This window comes from Drosophila eugracilis, unplaced genomic scaffold (assembly GCF_018153835.1).
Source record: "Drosophila eugracilis isolate 14026-0451.02 unplaced genomic scaffold, ASM1815383v1 contig_75, whole genome shotgun sequence".
In the NCBI taxonomy this organism is placed as follows: Eukaryota; Metazoa; Arthropoda; class Insecta; order Diptera; family Drosophilidae; genus Drosophila; species Drosophila eugracilis.
The window spans coordinates 2,694,874-2,714,407 of record NW_024573645.1 but is presented as its reverse complement, the minus strand read 5'-3'; the positions used below and the strand labels follow the sequence as shown (position 1 = coordinate 2,714,407).

The 19,534-nt window shown below is 43.8% G+C and overlaps 6 protein-coding genes across 8 annotated transcripts; 3 read left to right on the top strand and 3 right to left on the bottom strand.

The window, feature by feature from the left end:
• The first annotated feature begins 52 nt into the window (after positions 1–52).
• Positions 53–2,626, top strand: LOC108116667 (4-coumarate--CoA ligase 1). The gene is made up of 3 exons (XM_017228663.1): positions 53–299; positions 821–1,498; positions 1,556–2,626. The coding sequence occupies exons 2-3, from the start codon at positions 828–830 to the stop codon at positions 2,517–2,519; spliced, it is 1,635 nt and encodes a 544-aa protein (XP_017084152.1). The 5' UTR covers positions 53–299; positions 821–827; the 3' UTR covers positions 2,520–2,626.
• On the bottom strand, positions 2,556–9,181 carry LOC108116666 (unconventional myosin-Ia). Of its 3 annotated transcripts, XM_017228660.2 has the most exons (17): positions 8,629–9,181; positions 8,459–8,574; positions 7,365–8,403; positions 7,173–7,236; positions 7,079–7,092; positions 6,931–7,015; positions 6,777–6,871; positions 6,571–6,718; positions 6,196–6,518; positions 5,894–6,141; positions 5,141–5,837; positions 5,013–5,072; positions 4,604–4,935; positions 4,395–4,530; positions 4,182–4,334; positions 3,995–4,122; positions 2,556–3,878 (listed from the first exon to the last, which is right to left on the bottom strand). In XM_017228660.2, exons 1-17 carry the CDS (start codon positions 8,731–8,733, stop codon positions 3,755–3,757), a joined length of 3,867 nt encoding a protein of 1,288 aa, XP_017084149.1. In that variant the 5' UTR covers positions 8,734–9,181; the 3' UTR covers positions 2,556–3,754. The 3 variants fall into 3 exon arrangements, with proteins under 3 accessions (XP_017084149.1, XP_017084150.1, XP_017084151.1); XM_017228661.2 differs by lacking the exon at positions 5,013–5,072; XM_017228662.2 differs by lacking the exons at positions 2,556–3,878; positions 3,995–4,122; positions 4,182–4,334; ... (6 more) ...; positions 6,571–6,718; positions 7,079–7,092.
• A 280-nt stretch (positions 9,182–9,461) lies between these two features.
• On the top strand, positions 9,462–10,558 carry LOC108116537 (TBC1 domain family member 7). Its single transcript, XM_017228475.1, has 3 exons — positions 9,462–10,069; positions 10,121–10,352; positions 10,408–10,558. Exons 1-3 carry the CDS (start codon positions 9,468–9,470, stop codon positions 10,489–10,491), a joined length of 918 nt encoding a protein of 305 aa, XP_017083964.1. The 5' UTR covers positions 9,462–9,467; the 3' UTR covers positions 10,492–10,558.
• LOC108116538 (28S ribosomal protein S24, mitochondrial) lies at positions 10,493–11,214 on the bottom strand. The gene is made up of 3 exons (XM_017228476.1): positions 11,131–11,214; positions 10,883–11,072; positions 10,493–10,828 (listed from the first exon to the last, which is right to left on the bottom strand). Exons 1-3 carry the CDS (start codon positions 11,146–11,148, stop codon positions 10,539–10,541), a joined length of 498 nt encoding a protein of 165 aa, XP_017083965.1. The 5' UTR covers positions 11,149–11,214; the 3' UTR covers positions 10,493–10,538.
• A 225-nt stretch (positions 11,215–11,439) lies between these two features.
• Positions 11,440–15,379, top strand: LOC108116686 (adenomatous polyposis coli homolog). The gene is made up of 3 exons (XM_017228699.1): positions 11,440–12,482; positions 12,564–14,777; positions 14,907–15,379. The coding sequence occupies exons 1-3, from the start codon at positions 11,847–11,849 to the stop codon at positions 15,255–15,257; spliced, it is 3,201 nt and encodes a 1,066-aa protein (XP_017084188.1). The 5' UTR covers positions 11,440–11,846; the 3' UTR covers positions 15,258–15,379.
• On the bottom strand, positions 15,286–17,187 carry LOC108116687 (vesicular integral-membrane protein VIP36). Its single transcript, XM_017228700.1, has 5 exons — positions 16,940–17,187; positions 16,757–16,872; positions 16,502–16,699; positions 16,121–16,450; positions 15,286–15,775 (listed from the first exon to the last, which is right to left on the bottom strand). The coding sequence occupies exons 1-5, from the start codon at positions 17,076–17,078 to the stop codon at positions 15,569–15,571; spliced, it is 990 nt and encodes a 329-aa protein (XP_017084189.1). The 5' UTR covers positions 17,079–17,187; the 3' UTR covers positions 15,286–15,568.
• Positions 17,188–19,534: the final 2,347 nt, after the last annotated feature.

Here is a 19,534-nt window from a genome sequence, read left to right as displayed (position 1 = left end):
TCGATGAACATTTATCGAATAAAGATTTCAAGCAGCTGTCTGTTGTTTTTCCTGCGAATTCTTCCCCCACCACCCCCATGACCGATTTTCCGTTGCACTTTTCGTTTACTTTGAATGAAAAAACCGCAGCCACTGCTCGCGCTTGCGCACTACACCCCCCGGACTTATCAAATACGTTAATCTAATCGTGCCATAAACGCAGCCTGACATCCGATTTCGCCTCGCAATCCTCTGACGAACTTTTAGTTTCGCATCGAAGCCGCTCCCGCTCACATCGAAATATAGAAAAGTGACCGTAGGTTAGTCAAAAGGAATACCTTAATGATAATGAATAAATTAGTGGTGTTAAACATAAACATTACAAGGTTTAATTAGTGTTTATTCGAAAAACAAGTTGTAAATACTTAGGAAAACAGGAAAATGTCATTTCAAAAGCGGCGAACTACGACCTTTGGAACCTGGACTAGCGAACATGCAGATTTTCTATAATCCATTATCTCAGATAGCACGGAACATTGTTAACATCGATGGCAAGTCCGGCTACAGTAGAAGATCTACTTACCGGGTACGATAAGATAGCCCAGGGGGTTCAAAGTGTGGCTATAATAGTGCTGGTTTCAAGGGTTGGCTAAAACTTCAACCCCTGTGACGCCTTAGGGAATAATTTTCCAAACATTTTTTGTAACAATCAACTACTATTTGAAGACTACCATACAGTGGAACAATATTTAGTAGATAAAAAGACTAGTGTCCGTTTATCTAGTATTATAACCCATTATAAAGTGCTAAGCCTTAACTATTACGTTTTCCTTTTTTGCAGATACAAAATGACTTCGACTCTGCTGCCGGGTAATATTGTTTATGGAGGTCCTGTGACCGAACGAGAGGCTCAGGATTACAGATCCTTGGGGCAGTACATTTTGGATAAGTACAAAAGCTTTGGCGACCAGACGGTGCTGGTAGATGCTGTCAATGGAGTGGACTACTCTGCCAGTTTCATGCACAAGTCCATTGTACGTCTGGCCTACATCCTGCAGAAACTGGGGGTCAAGCAGAATGACGTCATCGGCTTGTCCAGCGAGAACAGCGTAAACTTCGCCCTTGCCATGTTCGCCGGTTTCGCAGTTGGAGCCACTGTAGCTCCTCTAAATGTAACTTATTCAGATCGCGAGGTGGATCACGCTATTAATTTGTCCAAGCCCAAGATCATATTCGCTTCCAAGATCACCGTTGATCGCGTTGCCAAGGCAGCCAGCAAGAATAAATTCGTTAAGGGCATAATCGCTCTCAGTGGAAACTCCACGCACTTCAAGAACATCTATGCCCTCAAAGAGTTGATGGACAATGACAAGTTTCAGACAAAAGCGGATTTCACGAGCCCAGCGGCCAATAAGGAACAGGATGTGTCCTTGATCGTGTGCTCTTCGGGAACCACCGGGCTTCCTAAGGGCGTGCAACTAACCCAGATGAATCTACTGGCCACCCTTGACTCGCAAATGTAAGTTTTTGAGGCCAATTACAAGTTATATCATTTCAACGGTGTCTTCTTTATTAGCCAGCCTACCCTGATTCCAATGGCGGAAGTCACTCTGCTCACCGTCATTCCCTGGTTCCACGCCTTTGGCTGCCTGACGCTTATCACCACCGCTTGCCGCGGAGCCCGCCTGGTCTTTCTGCCCAAGTTTGAAGAACACCTCTTTCTCTCTGCCATCGAAAAGTATCGAGTGATGATGGCCTTCATGGTTCCACCATTAATGGTTTTCCTGGCCAAGCACCCTATCGTTGACAAGTACGACCTGTCCTCACTAATGGTCTTGCTGTGTGGGGCAGCCCCGCTGAGTCGCGAGACTGAGGATCAGATTAAGGAGCGCATTGGAGTACCGTTCATCCGGCAGGGCTATGGCCTCAGCGAGTCCACACTAAGTGTGCTAGTGCAGAACGATGAATTCTGTAAGCCCGGCAGTGTTGGAGTCCTTAAAGTGGGAATCTATGCTAAGGTAATTGATCCCGACACCGGCAAGCTACTGGGAGCCAATGAGCGGGGAGAACTGTGCTTCAAGGGCGATGGCATCATGAAGGGCTACATCGGGGACACCAAGTCCACACAGACGGCTATTAAGGACGGCTGGCTGTATACCGGTGACATTGGCTACTACGATGATGATTTTGAGTTCTTCATCGTGGACCGTATTAAGGAACTGATCAAGTACAAGGGCTTCCAGGTTCCGCCCGCTGAGATAGAGGCTTTGCTGCTAACCAACGATAAGATTAAGGACGCGGCGGTTATTGGAAAGCCGGACGAGGAGGCTGGCGAGCTGCCGCTGGCTTTTGTAGTGAAACAAGCTAATGTCCAGCTGACAGAGAACGACGTAATCCAGTTCGTCAACGACAATGCCTCGCCCGCCAAGCGCCTGAGGGGTGGTGTTATCTTCTTGGACGATATTCCAAAGAACCCCAGTGGCAAGATCCTCCGTCGTGTTTTACGCGACATGCTGAAGAAGCCAAAGTCCAAGTTGTAAGGGGATCGCTCCCCCTTTGGGTGTGTGTACAAACAATTTACTATGTGTATGTTTTATTATTGCTAAACATTGTTTTATAAACTACCAACTGGTTGGGTTTCGATTTACTCATATTTGGCTTTTCTTTCGAAGTATTCGCTTAAAACTTAAATACAAATAAAAACTGTTGGAATTTAATGTCGCAGATATTCTGAGACATCGGAAAACTCCACTGCAGCTTGAATTACGTAGATGTTCGAACTATCAATAACAAGTTATATATAAACAACTACATACATTCGTTCTCAACTTGTAACAAACTTGACTTCTGTTTTTACCCATATTGTTGTCGCTTTTATATAGACTCATTATTAATTTCGTATGGTGTATACATATATTTATTTGAAATATTTAACTACTCATCTGCTCTGCTTTGTAAATAGTTGGTTTAACATTTTTGGTTTTTGTTTTTTTTTTCTTGGGAAAAGTTGTCCTTTTGGCTAAGTCGCAGCGAACTGCATACATTGGGTTCATTTGTGTTTCCGGTATATAAAGAGTTTTATATGTCTGTTGTCTAGCATTAGTTCACTAATTATTGTGTATGAAACCTTAAATGTAAGAGAAATGCCTTGGTTTCTATAACGGAAATATCATAGTTTGTGTAAAATCCCAAACACTGCATATCCAGCACCTGCATCCGCTCGTACACCCGTTTCTGATCCTCCCGAGCGTCGTCTTTCCCTGTGCCTTCTTACAGTACGTACTTATTGTTGCAATGCTAATCGACTTGGTGCATGACTTACACTTAAATCTAGTTTGACAAATTAGATGAGTAAATTCAGTTGTTCACTTCGTTAGTTTCTTTCGCTTTTACTTTACAATTACGTAGTTAAATAAAACAGTGCAGTTTAAAATTAGCTCGCTCATCCATTATCTACTCCTTGGTACAATTCTAGTTTCCTGCTTTTGGCACAATTCTGACAACAAATTGGTTACTCTGATTGTCACTTGTGAACAAAACTAAATTGTGAAGTGTGAGTGTGTTAATATATTGCTAAAATTGTATTTTGATCCCTGGGACCATATAAAAGTCGAAAGACTTCAACCACAGCAAAGGGCAATGGTAATTGCAATTGCATGATGACTGGTAAGAATTTTGGATACGGACCGCCGAACCCGAGTTCTGCCTAAGGCGACGAAGATGATAGCAGCAGACTTAATGAGCTACCGCGATTAGATTCTAATTCTGTCGTACATCACACAATTATCTCCATTCGGTTTGCCTTACGCGTGACCTTGGGTGGGCCTTGTGCTAAGTCCGACATGCCGCCGTATTTGAACGAGAAGATGACAGTTTGTTGGCCAAAATTCGCTTCGAATCTGTAAGGTCATTGGTAAAAGTTATCAAGAATATATGGTGATATGTGTTAATTGTTTTTGAATTTAAAAAAATTGATCTTTTATCCAAAAGAATTAATACAGGGTGTTCAGCTTACTCTGTGCTTATATGTATCTCCGGCGGTTTGCCTGTGGCATTTTGTATGACCAAAAACATTTTGGTGACAATTTCAATAACGTGACCCGTTTGAAACACGAAATCTCCCTTCTTGCGTCCGAATTCAGACTACGAAATAAGCGATAAATTAACTCTTGATTTTTAATTAGAATTAAGGAATATAATACCGCTTTCACGTGGAACACAGCGATGTCATCCAGATAAGGGCTCAGAGACATTCGGTAAATCTCCGAAGCAGGCACTCTGTACTTGATTTGAAGCGTTCGTTGATCCAACAGCAAAAGCGATGAGGTCGACAACACCAGTAAAATGGGAACAAACTAAAATTAAGTAATAAAAAATGTAACAAGTCCAATTATAAATTTAATTTCCTAGCTCACTTTTCCACTGGACCGCGCTATCTTGTTGATTATGTCTGCAAAAACCACATATTGATCATTGGTCTCGGCACAGATCTTTTTCCACTGCTGGTTGTGTCGCAGTCGAACATAGTCGCCCACAAATGGATGACCAACACTGCAGAAAAAAGTAAATAATTAATATCTTATTTTAGTTTTAAAAATATGAATTATAATGAATTATAAGTTACCTTCGCGCGTAGGAGGCTTTTCGATCTTTGAAGATAATGCTGGCGGTAACCTTCTCTCGCATTCGATTGCGTGCCGTTTGATCAAATGAGTTCCGGTAGATGTAGCATTTCCAACGATGATAAATAGACCGCAGCTGTCGTGATGCATCAGCTAGAAATACAGGCGCCGCTGGCCATTCCGTGGAGAGAGGGCTCAACGTATTTGGTGGAAGTCGCAGGGGAATAGTCAGCAGGAATTGCCGTATCTTCCACTGCCGATAATAACGACCGATAACGTCGATGGCCCATTTTACTTGGCGTTTGTATTTTAAAGACCGATACTCCTCGCGGGCCTGAAGGGAAATAAATAAATTATTAATAAGAAAATAATCATAGCTTTTAAGAAAAGAATAAATCATGCAATGCTTACAACACGATATAAACTCCACAAATGCCTACGACCAGTGAAAGGAATGCCAAATCGGCATTCCTAAACGTGCAGAAAATGAAAGTAAAATAAAGCTCATCATGCAAGTTATTTTCTAGATGACAGCTTACCCGCCATGTCCGCCAGGCACTGGAGATGATTATCTGACTCTGTCGCATGCGTTGGAATCGCTTCCTCGCATAATACATACGGAACATCTTTTGGATAAGCACGGCCAGCTCGCTGATCCGTAGGCGGCGAAACTGCTCCAGCTCATATACGGTGCGCGGACTGCGCACGAACACATTTTTGGTGCCGATCGTAAACTCCGCCGAAGGCAGCGGTAGGTTGCGGATAATCAGGGCGATGCCCTCTACCTGACTGCCTCCGTGAAAGTGGGGCCAAGTGAGGCTATTGAGCAACTTATAGCGGTGAAAGAACTTGACGTGTAGCAGGTGGTAGCAATGGCCAGTGCGGCAAAGATGGACCAGCGGCATCAGTGACATGTAGCGCACTTGGTGTTGCACCAAAGCCATGTCGAACTGGTGCGGGTGCTTTCCTTCGTTGGGCTTGATGCAGAACACATAGTGGGAGCGGCGATGTTTAACGATGGCCAGGAGCGTCTGTAGCTGTGTGCGGATATTCGAGCTCAGCGTGCTAGGCTTCTTGGTGGCCTGCCGACGAGGATTCCCCTCCGGGAACAGGCTCTGTACTAGGGACAGTTTGCTCTGGTAAAAGGCAGCGCTGATGTATTTTGGCAGCACATCCGAGTTCTTTTCAAGGAATCGGTGTATTGAATAGTTCACTACACTTGCATAATGACGAATTCTAAAAGGACATCAAAATTAACATTTGGTTTAATATAAATAAGTTCGGAAACGTACTGAAAGCACATGGAGTTGCTGCCGGTGGTCATGAAGTTGGGGTGCCCCGCACAACATTGCTGAACCCGCAAGAGTAGAGCCTCGTTGCTGTTTAGATGGGATTCGTTGATCAAGCTCAGGATTCCATAGCTGGGCTTGTCTATCAGCTCGCAAATCGACTCGTTATCAAAATAGTCAATGCGCGACCACTCTAACCCTTCGCGGATGTAGAGTTCTTGTTCCGAACGCAGCACATGAAAAACAAAATTCTGAAATGTAAAAAAGAATTAGGAATATGCCTAACTTAAATATTTTATACTTGCCTGATGGATCTTTTCCGCGCTATAGTTAATGGCGAACTGTTCAAAGGAGTTGTGCTCCAACACTTCGAATCCATAGAAGTCTAGCAAAGCCAAGTTTTTCTCTCGTTGTGTTGACTTTAGGGATTCGTTAATTTTATTCACCAGCCAAGTAAAGAGGCGACTGTAGAGAGTGCGACATAGCGTGTTCCGGTTGGTAGCTGCTTGCCTTGCATCCATTTCGCATCCCACATCCTCTTGCGCGCTGTTCGAGCTATTTGCTCTGGTTAAACTGTTAATCAGAATTTGAGCTTCTATATTAAGAAGCTGTGCTGTCTCTTGAACCTCTGTAAATATGAATATTGAAAAATATGTTCAAGTTAATCACATAGAACTTACCGTAAACATTGGACACCTGACAGCCCTCAGTGCCATCAATGTTGGTGATAGGCACAAAAATAAAGTTGCCCAACTTTAGCACCACTGCAATGACTCGAAAAATGGAGTTGCTTTCTTCACAACTAAGGCCTAGCACATCCAATGATCGCTATAAAAGATTGACAATAAATAATTTATTTCACACTATGATTATCCATATTTACTACCTTGGTGTAATGAAAATTCATACGGTCCTCCTCCATGGCAGTTGTGTTGCGTAGCAGCTCGTACTTTTCCACATTCCGATACAGCTTAAGCGATTCTGCCAATATACACAGTTTTAGGTGTGCTTTTAAAAGAGTTCCAATAGAGATTTCTTACTTAACAACTGGAGATCAGCCCCTAAAAGTAACTGGTAAAATATGTGAAAATTTCGCTCCCCAATGATCGTGTCCGTTATACGGGTCTGTGAAAATAACAAATATTAGTATGAAATGTAAAAGCTGATATAAATATAGCTAGCTCAAACCTTTTCCAACATATCTTAGAAGTAAGCAAGAATAAATTAAAGACGACACACTATAGTATGTAATTTTTTTTTTATATTTAGGGGTTTTACTTACAGTGGGTTATGTGCACTCCCATTGGATCGCCCTTAAAATCGATTTCGATATCGAATAATTTACCCTAAGAAGACAAAAAGGAAATGTTAATAAATATAAACAACTAGATGAATGATCTAATATATATCAGTATTCGTTATCCTTTATCATTATCGTTGTATTTGAAATTATTTATTTAATTATTACACTCACATATCGGCTGGAGTTGTTATTCTTTAGGGTGCAGGCGTTGCCCATTGCTTCAAGGAACACATCAGCACAGGTGACGCATTCTCGCATCCGCTGCGTGGGCGATTTGTGGCGCCTGTGCAGCGACGAACTGGCCGATGGCGTGGGAGAAACGGAGCTAGGCGGCGGAGGCGGCAGATCTCCCAGAACTTTGCTCAGCTTGTGTGCATCGTACAGCGATATACGTTGCGTAGACCCCATAAGAGAGCTTCGATCCCGTTCCCGCTCTGGCTGACTCTCAGTCGAGTGCTGGCGGATCAGATTGGAACAGCTGCCGCGATGCGGATGCGTCGGGTGAGTTGCGACGCTGGCTATGGTGGATAAGCGACAGTTACTGCCTTGTAGTTCATCTCGATCTTCCTTTTCTAGGCTCTGGCCACGAACGCACTTACTGTGGCCGCATTGGCGACAACCGCCGTAGACAGTGGGCACAGCATATTTAGGAGAACCTTTCGCGGTCGGGAAATTGGCAGTGCAGCCGCTGACTTGGGTCTGCTGGTGCTTAAAGCACGACTTGGTCGGATGCAACTGGTGGGCATGCGATTCGAGCAGGCAGCTTATATTCTCGCTGCTCTTGTGGTGTGAAAAGTCAAAGTCAACGATTTTCTCGCGCATGTGGCGCCTGCTCTGGCGTTCGATGCTCTCTGCCCGCGACCGCGATCGCTGGGAGGGTCCGGGAGAAGGACTTTGTCTGCGTGAAATAGTTGCTGACGGGTTTTCCGAACGATTCTTGCATATAATAAAGTTGGCAGTGCCGGAGCAGCTACTGGACGCGCGCCTGTGGGCGTGCGTCACCAACCCGCTGGCCGAGCTGGTAGAGGATTGCTTGCGCAGGACATTCGGGGTGGCGGGACAATGTGAGCGATCCTGTATGTGTGTCAGAAAGTTCACAATCATTTTGAAGGTCTCCGTCTTGCCTGCCCCGCTCTCTCCGGTGAGGAGAACGCATTGGTCCTCGCTCTGATCCTTGAGCGACTGATAGGCAAGATTAGTGAGGCCATAGCTAGTGTAAATACAAATATATCAGAACTGTATATGAAGAATATAGAATATAATACATGTGGGGCGGCAGCTGGAAGATGCCTTTGTCGCCATAGTTTCGGACATTGTCTAAAGAGTGCTCGGATATGTGATGATATGGATTCAGAGCCACAACAGAAGTTCCAATGTAGGTCTGGAAATAAAAATTTATAGGAATGTGGAAAGCTTATGGACTTTCACGACTCACATATATGTGATCGCGCTTATAGCGTTGGTGAATGTTGTTTATGAAACTATCCTCAGACAGGTTCTCCAGCAGCACCGAGTCCCAGGTGCCGATTTCCTGCTCCATCGCGATATTCTGGTCCAATTACAACAACATGCACGGCAGTAGTGACAGCAATGGTAACGGCCAAAATTGAGTTCAGCATTTGAATTTGAATACATTAACTGCAAACGGGGCCAAAACGAGAACGTGAACGGCGGGAAGGGGAAGGAGGGTTGGTAATGGCTCCAACAATTGCATAATTTATCGCGGGCCTTCTTGCATCTGGGCGAATCCGTGTTTTGATTTTCTGATTCAATTATTGATTTTCATGTGCTGGCGAGCAACAGCCTCGAACTCGTGTTCAAGCAGATATATCCGACAGATAGGGTGAGGCTCTTTATATCCTTAATTGCAGGACCTCTGGCAGCCTTATTAGGCTTCCGTTTTTGCGAAATACTGCTTTTCCTCGCCACGATTTGCACATTTTGTTTACCTTTTCAGAAAAGACATTTTTGCACCAGTGATTACTAGTGGTGGCCCAGCCATCGATGACACAATCGATGTAGTCCCTTGGGCGGTAATCGATTTGTATACAAGCAAAACAGTATGCGTATGAGAACTTTCATTATTTATTTTACTTTAATTTAAAATTTAACTTAATTGGCTGTGATATTAATTATTTGAAATTCAAGACTAATTTATCAATTTAAAATTAATTATGTCTAATTAATACTAATTATGTTTCTTACCGATTTAAATTGTCAACAGTATTATCAGTGCGGCTTCCGTAGCAATCATTATATGAGGTCATCGACGGAATGCACATCTCTATTATTGAGAACAATGCAAAGATGACCATGAACACTGACGAGCGAAACTTCAGATCCAGCTATTACGAGAAATGCCTTATTAACAGTGTCGAGGAGAAGAAGTCGCTGAACAAGCTGCTCCAGGATGATATCCGTAACCTGAACAAGCTGAAGCAGTTCTGCATGAACTATACGGTGCCCAACATACACAGAAGCTATTTGTGGGCCCTGGTAATGGGAATTCTGCCACTCCACAAGGCGTCCACAGCATACATACGGGATCAGAGAAGCGAAATGTACGAGGATCTGCTCCGTGCTGTGACTGTGCTCCGATGTGCCGATCAAAAGGAAAAGGAGCTTGTCATGCACACAATGTGGCTTCTTGAATCCAATCGACTGTGGCACGGCAACGCCAGTTCAAGTCTCCAGGCTGAAGACATGAACTTTATCGAGATTGTGCGCACGCTGCTCCAGATATTTACCGACGACGTGGAAACCTACTGGATAGCCAAGGGATTCTACAAGTACACCCGCGAGCTAAAGAAGGAGTGCGTCAAGCTGAAGGAGCAGACACAGATTATGCTTAAGCGGGAGGATCAGTCCTTGTTCAAGTAGGTTCAATTTTGGTTAGTCTGATACTTAAACTAATTTGTTTCCTATAGCCACCTAGAGGAGCTCGGCCTGTTCAATAGCAGCTCAACGCTCTTGGACAATTGGTATATAACCTGTTTTGCTGGCGTCATCTGCGAGACTGTTTTGGTCAAGATCTGGGACAAAGTCTGTGGCGGCTCTCGAAAGATTGTCGTTTTTTTGTTCGTTGAATTAGTCAAAGATATAAAGTCCCTATTACTGAAGCAAAAATCCCTGACAGACGTCAAAAGGCTAATTGAAACGGTATGCAAATCATAAATCCACTAATTGAAATTTCGACTAAGATATTCCTCTTTAGGTAAAGGATCTCGACGGTGTTATTGTGAACAAGGCCATTAAATCTCTGCAAAACAACAGCAGTGAAGTCGAATACACTCACTAAGTTAATCTACATGATTTTTATATTGAGCATGTAAATAGCGAAATGAACTAAATGTATTTGAAGACGACGTCCTTTTTGTCTCCCACCGTTTGCAGTTCCAGCGTTACTGGGCACTGCATCCAGTAGGAGAGCAACTCTTCCGTGTAGCCAATAAGGAAGTACATTTTGCGCGGGGTAATCGCTTGCCGAATAAGGGCCGCAATCCTTATAGTGTTGTGCTGCCGCTTTATGATGATCTCGGAGCAGACAAGGGCGTGCCAGGTGCCTGTGACGAACTTACGGATAAACACATCCTCGATGGCGGTTTGCGACGGACGTAGACCATCCTTAACCGTGGCTAAAGAATGTGTAAAATGAAAATAATATCTAATAAAAGTTTCTGACAATTTACATGTATTCCACGAGTTCCACGACTTGCGGTGGCCAATGAAATGCGGTGGATTGGCCATTTCGTAGGTGAGTGGCCTATTCCGCTTTGTGGTTATGCGGTATCGCCCAGATTGCACGCGACAGCAGACGGCGCTGGTGTGGATACTTGACCGGCTGAGTTGCTGCACCTCGGCCGCCATCTGAGGCACAAACTGCAGGAGTAGAGGTGTATTTAATATTGATACATGTTTTATTTATTATTTGACTTACCTTTTTCAGGAAGTTCATTATTTTCCGGCAGGTCAAATACAATATTGCGTCTGTCAACAGCTGTTGACGTGACGTAACGGTTAACTAGAGGTGGGCAAATGGGAATCGATATTTATTTTTTCAAATTTTATTACGACCATAATTATCAAAATAATTTACATTAAAATTTAATTGAAACTATTTTTTTAACTAGAATTTTTTTTAAGTAAACCATTTTTTAACATATGCACCTTTCAACTGGATCTCGATTACATTCAATGAATATCGATTTTTGTTTACTTCAAAGTGGTGCAGTGTTGCCAGCTCGAGAGCTTCGGAAATCTGATATGCTTTTTCGTATTTAAAAATTGTTTTTGTAGGTGGTGAGCAATTTCAGGGCTTTCTTAATTAAATTGCATTGGCAAAACACCTAAGAATACCAAATATCCAATAATATTTAGAACATTAAAGAGAACAGCTATGTTGTAGCACTCCAGGAATATGCGAATCTGGCTATAGAATCGACTAATCGGCAACACTGAAGCGTTGAGCCTGCGCGCTTGGAAAATGGCTTAAAAGCAGCCCAAACAAAGATCGAGGACCTGACTTGAAAAGGAACTACCTGTTGAAGCGACCTTTCAACAGGACTCTTCCAGAAGTAACCAAGAAACAGGCCTGTTCTCCTGCAAACTGCATGCATTTACAGTCAAGGACTCACATCAAATACATTCAAAGCCATGACGCTGAACGAGAGCGACGCTACTCGCCTGGAGCTAACACGTAACTTCCTAGAGCTGTCGCGGAATCCGGAAACATGTACCGCTTTACGCAGTTCTGACTGCATTCAGTTACTGGTCCAGATTCTGCATGCCAACGACGATGGGCTCTCCACCGCCAGAAAATATGCTAGCCAGGCGCTGCACAACATCGTTCACAACCATCCCGAGGAAAAGGAGCGTCAGCGAGAGGTTAAAATGCTGCGACTGTTGGACCAGATCCTCGACTACTGCAACTTCCTGCGCACCCAGTTGCAGAGCGGGGGTGAGGCCATCGCCGATGATGAGGATCGGCATCCGTTAGCGGCCATGAAGCTTCTAATGAAGGCCAGTTTCGACGAGGAGCACCGACAGACCATGTGCGAACTCGGAGCTCTAAAGGCGATCCCAAACCTAGTTCACCTTGATCATGCTGTTCATGGACCAGCTGCCGGCAGGGAACAATGTAACGCCCTTCGGAGTTACGGCCTAATGGCCCTTACGAATCTCACCTTCGGAGACGAGAACGTCCACAATAAATCGTATCTGTGCGGACAGCGGCAGTTTATGGAGGTCGTCATTGCACAGCTTAACACGGCACCAGATGAACTACTTCAGGTGCGTTTACTTAAATGCTAAAATCTGATTTATAAAATCGAAGTTCTGTAAAACTCTTCTTATACTTCCTTACTTCCTTAGGTCCTTGCTGGAGTGCTTCGCAATCTTTCCTGGCGCGCGGACAAACATATGAAGACAATCTTCAACGAGCTAGGTACGGTGACAGCATTGGCTCGAGCAGCCATGCAAAATAAGAGCGAAAATACTCTCAAAGCCATACTATCTGCTCTCTGGAATCTTTCGGCGCACTGTAGCACGAATAAGGCTGAGTTCTGTGCAGTGGACGGAGCACTTGCCTTTCTTGTTGGCATGCTGAGCTATGAAGGTCCAAGTAAAACCCTAAAGATCATCGAAAATGCTGGTGGCATCTTGCGAAATGTGTCTAGCCATATTGCGGTGTGTGAACCCTATCGTCAAATCCTTCGGCGGTACAACTGCTTGGCGATTTTGCTGCAGCAATTGAAGTCGGAGAGCCTGACTGTGGTGAGCAACTCCTGTGGGACTCTGTGGAACCTATCGGCGCGCTGTCCTGAGGATCAGCAGTACCTTATCGACCACAATGCCATCCCTCTGCTGCGCGCCTTAATCACCTCCAAGAACTCCATGATTGCTGAGGGCAGTGCCTCAGCTTTAAAGAACCTGGTAAACTTTAGGGCTGCCTTGGAACTGATGCCTAATGGAGATGGTGGATCTCTGCCGCTGGACAAGGAGTCTGGCCATGGTGGTACTCTGCCGCGGAGGTTCAGCTCACTTCGTCTCAGCTCCAATCCCACAGGATCGCTTAAAAAGGTTCGTCCTACCACCGTAAGCACTACGAGTTTCTTGAACAGAAAGTGCGAGAGTCGCGAGTCAATTTACTCGGGAAAGTCGGACTCAACTAAATACTCAACAAAGTCGGAGGGAGCCAAGAATCCCTTCGAGGTTGTCACACCAACGGAGGAGCAGCCTATTGACTATTCCATGAAATACATGGAGCACAAACCCACTAGCAGTAAGACCTTTGAGATTGACTTAGACCAGCCCACAGATTTTAGTGTTAGATATAAGGAGAGACGATCCGCTCAGTCGGCACAGCCGGAGCTTAAAACGGAGACTAATGAGATAATGAGCAGTGAGTTACAATTAGCCAAGTCCTCTTCGGCTACAGAGCTGCGTAATAGTCCAGGACTTGTGGCGGTTTCAGCAGTCAAGCAGAAACTTGTTACAGAAGCTGAGACGGAAACAGCTGAACGTCCAATCAACTATTGCGAGGAGGGAACTCCTGGCAGTTTCAGTCGCTTTGACTCTCTCAACAGCCTTACAGAAAAGCCGGAAAAGTGTTTGGCGCCGAAAACTCCAACGAAGCCTGTAGTCCAACCAGGACGGTTTGACCAGAATACTCCTCAAAACATCGACTCCGCGCTGGAAACTCCATTAATGTTTTCGCGACGCAGCTCGATGGACTCATTGGTGGGCGACGATGAAACTGTTGCCTGCGAGGATAACGGATCCGTGATCAGCGAGTATAGCAGAATGCAGAGTGGCGTCATCTCCCCGTCTGAACTGCCGGACTCACCGACACAGAGTATGCCGCAGTCGCCGAGAAGGGATAGAAAGATGCCACCTCAAGATAACTCAGAGACACCTGAACGGAAACCAGGCAATGTATTCGAAGACAAGATAAACAGATTCCACGTAGAGCACACGCCTGCGGCATTCTCCTGTGCCACAAGCCTAAGTAATCTGAGCATGTTGGATGACTCTAGTTCCAACGCCATTCGAGGTCAGCGTACGAATGACATAAATGGCAATGGAGATGCACCTCGTAGTTATTGTACAGAAGACACTCCCGCCCTACTTTCAAAGGCGCCAAGCAACAGTGATCTATCTATTCTGTCAATACCTAACGATTTAAATGCAAACGAAGACCAGCCAGTACCGGCGCCGCGAGCTGATGTTCCCGGGCTAGACACAAGAATTCCGGCAGAGGATGCAATATCCAAGATGCGGTGTGGTGGCAGTGCGTTGCCCAGCTATCTGCCTGTGTCTGATGAAATGAGCAAGTACTATGTGGAGGACAGTCCCTGCACGTTTTCAGTCATCTCTGGACTTTCTCATCTCACGGTGGGCTCGGCAAAGGCAGGGCCTGTTTTAAAGCTTCCTCTGAGGACTGCAGAAGAAACGAAGGCTCCAAAGCTTCCCCCTAGACGCAGCGCCGTCCAAGGAGAAGCCGAACCACGACTGCCGCCCAAAAAAAGCGACTCGCTAAGCTCATTATCCATGGACTCGGATGACGATTGTAATCTTCTCAGTCAGGTAAGAAAATAGCCGAAATATAATCAAAATGTTCGTATTTCTTTCTAAATAATATAGTAAGACCAGGCAGATTTTTAACTGGAATGTATGTATTACTTAACATTTCAATAAAATTCTTACTTTTTATAGGCCATTGCAGCAGGAAGCTGTCGACCTCAACCCAGTGGGGCTAGTACTACTTCCAGTCTGGCCAACACCAGTACCAGCACATTATCTAGGACAAATGGAGAAAAGAAGCAGTCAGAGAATGGCGAAAAACCGAACTACAGCTCAGATGACTCTCTAGACGACGAAGACGATGATGCGCGGTCCAAGTCCCTATTCGAACAGTGCATCCTTAGTGGCATGCACAAGTCTAACGACGCCTTGGAGTCTGAGGGTGAACCGATAGGACAGCCACAGGAGACAAGTGCCCGGGATCGGTTTGTCAGCAACCAAGTGCGTCAGATTGAGTCAATGTTAGCTGGGCGTCAGCATTAAATGTATCGTTAATTAAGAAGCGCATGAATTTGTTTGGTGGCTTTTATTCTTGTCTAAGCAATAATATTCTCACGGTCTCAATTTTCCTATAGTTCAGATTAAAAATTTGCACTTAAATTTAACTCTCCAACACGTGTTATATTATGTCTAACCCTCTCACGAAAAAATTAAGGAAATTAAAAAGGGTGATAAGAAATGGGATACAGTCGGGACATATAAATAAAAGTTGGGATCAACTGAGGTCCGGGATACTCTTAACATGATGATTTGATGTACTAGCTCAATGGGCTAGTGAATCACTAGTAGTGATCTCAATAAAAACGTTTTCGCGCGTTGCGATCCTTAAAATAGGATATGGCGAAAATTGCTACTGCAGCCGCTACGACCACTACAAAAAGAAGGATGAAGAAGATCTTGGCGTTTGACATTCCCGGCTTGGGATCCTCTTTGTGTTCGCGCGGGGGCTCGAAGGTCTTGGCATTCGGTATGATATTGGTGCGTCGGACAATCTCATCATGCTGTAAATGAAAGAAAATTGTTGCTTATTGTAAACTGGTTTTAAGTAATATGATATTGGTAAAATAACACTCATATTTAACGTATCTGCTTGACAAACGTTTCTTAACATTTGAAAGATTAATATGATTTAAATTTGAGTTCAAACAATGTGTTTGACGCCTTCTGTTAATTTATAGCAAATTTGTGCCATTAAAAACAAGTTCGCTCTTATTTTGTATGGTATTCATATACACATATCGAAACTCAATCCCGCTTACGGGTTCCTTGCACTTTTCAGCCGATAAGCAAGCAGCTGAGTAAAGCGTATTCCCCTTCCGAGGTTTGCCAAACAGATGTGAACTTACAGTGACGGTGGAATCCAGGTCGAAGAACTTGAAGCTGTGAATGTCGTGATTATCGGACAGATCACCCGTCGTGGCCGACATGCCAAAGTGATATCCCGTAGGTAGCTCGACATTAGCGACCACAAAGCAGTTCTTCCACTCGTTGCGGTTCTCCAGATCAGTGGACACCGAAAGAATATCGTTTTCATATCGGATGCTAACCAGCGTTTCGTACTCCACATTGCGGAAGCGAACTTCGCAGCCAGCCAGCTGAGTGTGCGTTCCATCGCGGTCGTGGTCGTAGCTCCAACTGCCATTGTTCACCATGGCGCTGAGATATGGATGTTGGTGCTGCAAATTTAAAATTATTCAAGGTTTATTTAATGACGTTGGGTTGCCTACATTATGTGGGCCATTATGATTGCTGTACGTGTCCAGGATGATGGCCAGCCCGGAGAAGTGATCATTGCTGCCAAAAACTGGTCCTGTTTTCATACGCTCCTTTGTGTACCAAATGGCGAAGCCGTCGCCAAAGAGTTCAGTGCCTTTGCCGTGCACCTTGAAGCCCACATGAATCTCCCAGTTGCGGGTCATTACGGGCTTTGGATTAAAAACCATAAATATTATACTCAGAAAGTTGTGTTAAGGCCTTCTTACCGGGTAGTTCCAAAGGGCACCGCTCTTGGATTGCAAATCCGGCGTCAGTCTTATGTAGTTGCTGGTCACCATTGTGTTACCCAGAAAATCCCAATGGGGCAGGATCACTCCCACGCCTGCAAACAGAGTTGAAGCCACGTTAGAGGTACACGTATTCTATCTTATCAGCGACCAATTACCCACCTTGGAATGGGCGCACTAAGCTGTGCTCCCGCTTCACGTACTCATGCTCACTAGGATCATCCTCGCCGAGAACCACAAATGGGACGACGAGGAGCGCCAGCAGCGCCAAGGAACAGTGTGCGCGCCGCGGATTGGTCATTGCTGCATTCGGTGGCCCTCTCGGATTAAAATAATAATTGTAAAATAATATTTGCAGACTATAATTTTTTCACCGGCCTTTTAGTGGTGGGCAGCTGTGAGTCACTTACTGTGATTGGCAACTATCGTTACTATCGAACGTGTTCCATTCCATTCGTTTCACAAGCTATTGAAGTATATCTTAAAGAATACTTTTGTGACTCACTGTATTTAGAACAATAGTATTTACTGAAAGCCAACGTGAAATATCAATATAAATGAATTAAATAACCATTATCTTAGCTGGACTTTATAGTTTTTTTTATTACATATAAACTAAGATAGCTATTTGATCAATCGATTCTATTTGAATAAACTTATCTGTTTGTTCTATGATCAATATTTTGCTCAGCATCAAATCATTTTGTTTTTCGCGGTTTTTTAGTGGTGAGTCACATGCCGGGATTCGCAACTATCGTTAGCATATCGATTTCACGCCACTCTGCATGGTTGAGTGGTTATCGAAAATTATTGGTTACCGTTACAAGAAATGACAATCAAATTTAAATGGTCAAAAAGAATTTTATTTATATATTTCAGGGTGAGTAACAATTCAAATCATAGTTTTTTAAAAAAAAAATGCGTGAATTTTTGAACTTTTTAAAAAGGTTTTAAATGTTAAATATTGGACGCTAAAAGCTAAAATTTAAATTAAAAAATAATTTTATAAGTTTTATTAATAACTTTTTGTTTATAAAAACTCTAATTTAAAATAAAAGTAAAGCGTTTTATCCTTAAATTAAACGGGCTATAAAGCAAATATGGTAATCAAAATTTAGACATGTCTTTTAGATTGAGATTTTTTTGTAGTTTATTAATAGTAATTTTGGCAACAAATATGGGACAATTTGCAGGCAGTTAATATGTCACGGAAGTGCAGCTGAGACCACTAAACTGATGAATGCAAATTATGGTTTTGGACAGCTTCCCCCATTTTTTTGGTGCTTATTTGACGCTTCCAACCAGTTTGCATATTAGCCGCCTTGCATCGGATTACAACGACAACAACGCGTTTGTCATGGTGCGAGACGTTTTTATGGCTTATTGCACACGCACATTGGCGCGTTCACGCCTCGGGTCTTTCGGCTCTTGGATCTCGACATGTGGTGGAAAACGGGAGGTGAAAACCAGTTCCACATAGACAAGAGTTTTTCCTTCTTGGCGTGCGTTAGCTGCCAACTTCGGAGGTCATTGTCAAGGTCGCAAGCCGTGAGAATTTACGACGATAAATGATGCAAATGCGGCAGGAACTTTGGAATCCAGATGCAACGGATCGGAATTATTATTGTGATTCAAATGCACATTTGGGCACAATTAGCAAAAGCGGCTAACGGTGAAAGATGTGTCACCTGTGAAAGGCGGCGGAGATTCGCGGAGGTTGCTTCCTCAACACGCCGCTAATTGGCATATAACGTGCCTAATTATATCAGTCATTTATGAAATCATTTCACTTTTCACCTGCCTCAAAGCAACTACAACAACTACAGGTGCAATATCTGAGCGAGTTTCCGCTGAGATATATGTTTTTTTTTCTCGCGTCATTCGTTCTTGTCGCCCCTCGATATTTGACTCACCTGTGCGATCGACTTCCTCATGGGTTCGAGTGAGATATGGCGGGTTTATTTTGGGCCCAGCATTTTCGATTTCGGGGAGTGGCCGCCCGAAAGCTCCCTAATGAAAGTTGGCGATGATTAATGGACTCTGGCTCGTGGGCCAGAGTTTCCCACCCGATTATCAGCAGTATCAGGATGTGGCAATTATCATGGCTAGACCATCGCGTCATCTGGTATTTATAGAATAGCTGAAAGATAGAATCTGGCAATTAGTAGCACGGTTAAAAACTCATTTATAAACTACAGCTATTGGCTGTCATGTGCGGACAAGTTGAGGCCCGTAAACCAAACTATTCAATTCCTCAAAGTGGCAATAACCTGCGGCCAGGCCAAGACAGGCCAAATCTGAGGCCGCTCAATGATTGATAACTTGCCGCTGCCGAATCGAGCAAAGAAAGCCGAGCCAAAGTACGAGCAAGGCAATTGGCTAATTGATTCAGCATAAATCAATGGCAATCAACAATTAGCCGCATTAATTGCCACGCTTACAGCAATTGAAACTGAACTTGACCCTCTCGCCGTGGAGTGAAGACAATGCAAAAACCAAAGAGAACAGAACGGAAGGCCAGTAAGACAATACCCTGGCCAAATGTTTGATCGTAAAGCTAACTGCAGGGGATTACCCTAGATTATGCTAAAATTAATTTTTAAGCTATACAGAGTGTCTGAAATAAGATTTAATCACTATTAATTCCTAAAACAATAATATGTTATTTTTATTCTCTTAAAAATAATACGATTAAGAAAGGAAATTGAACTTATACTTAAAGTTTAAGTTTATTTGAAACAAAATAATAATAATGAA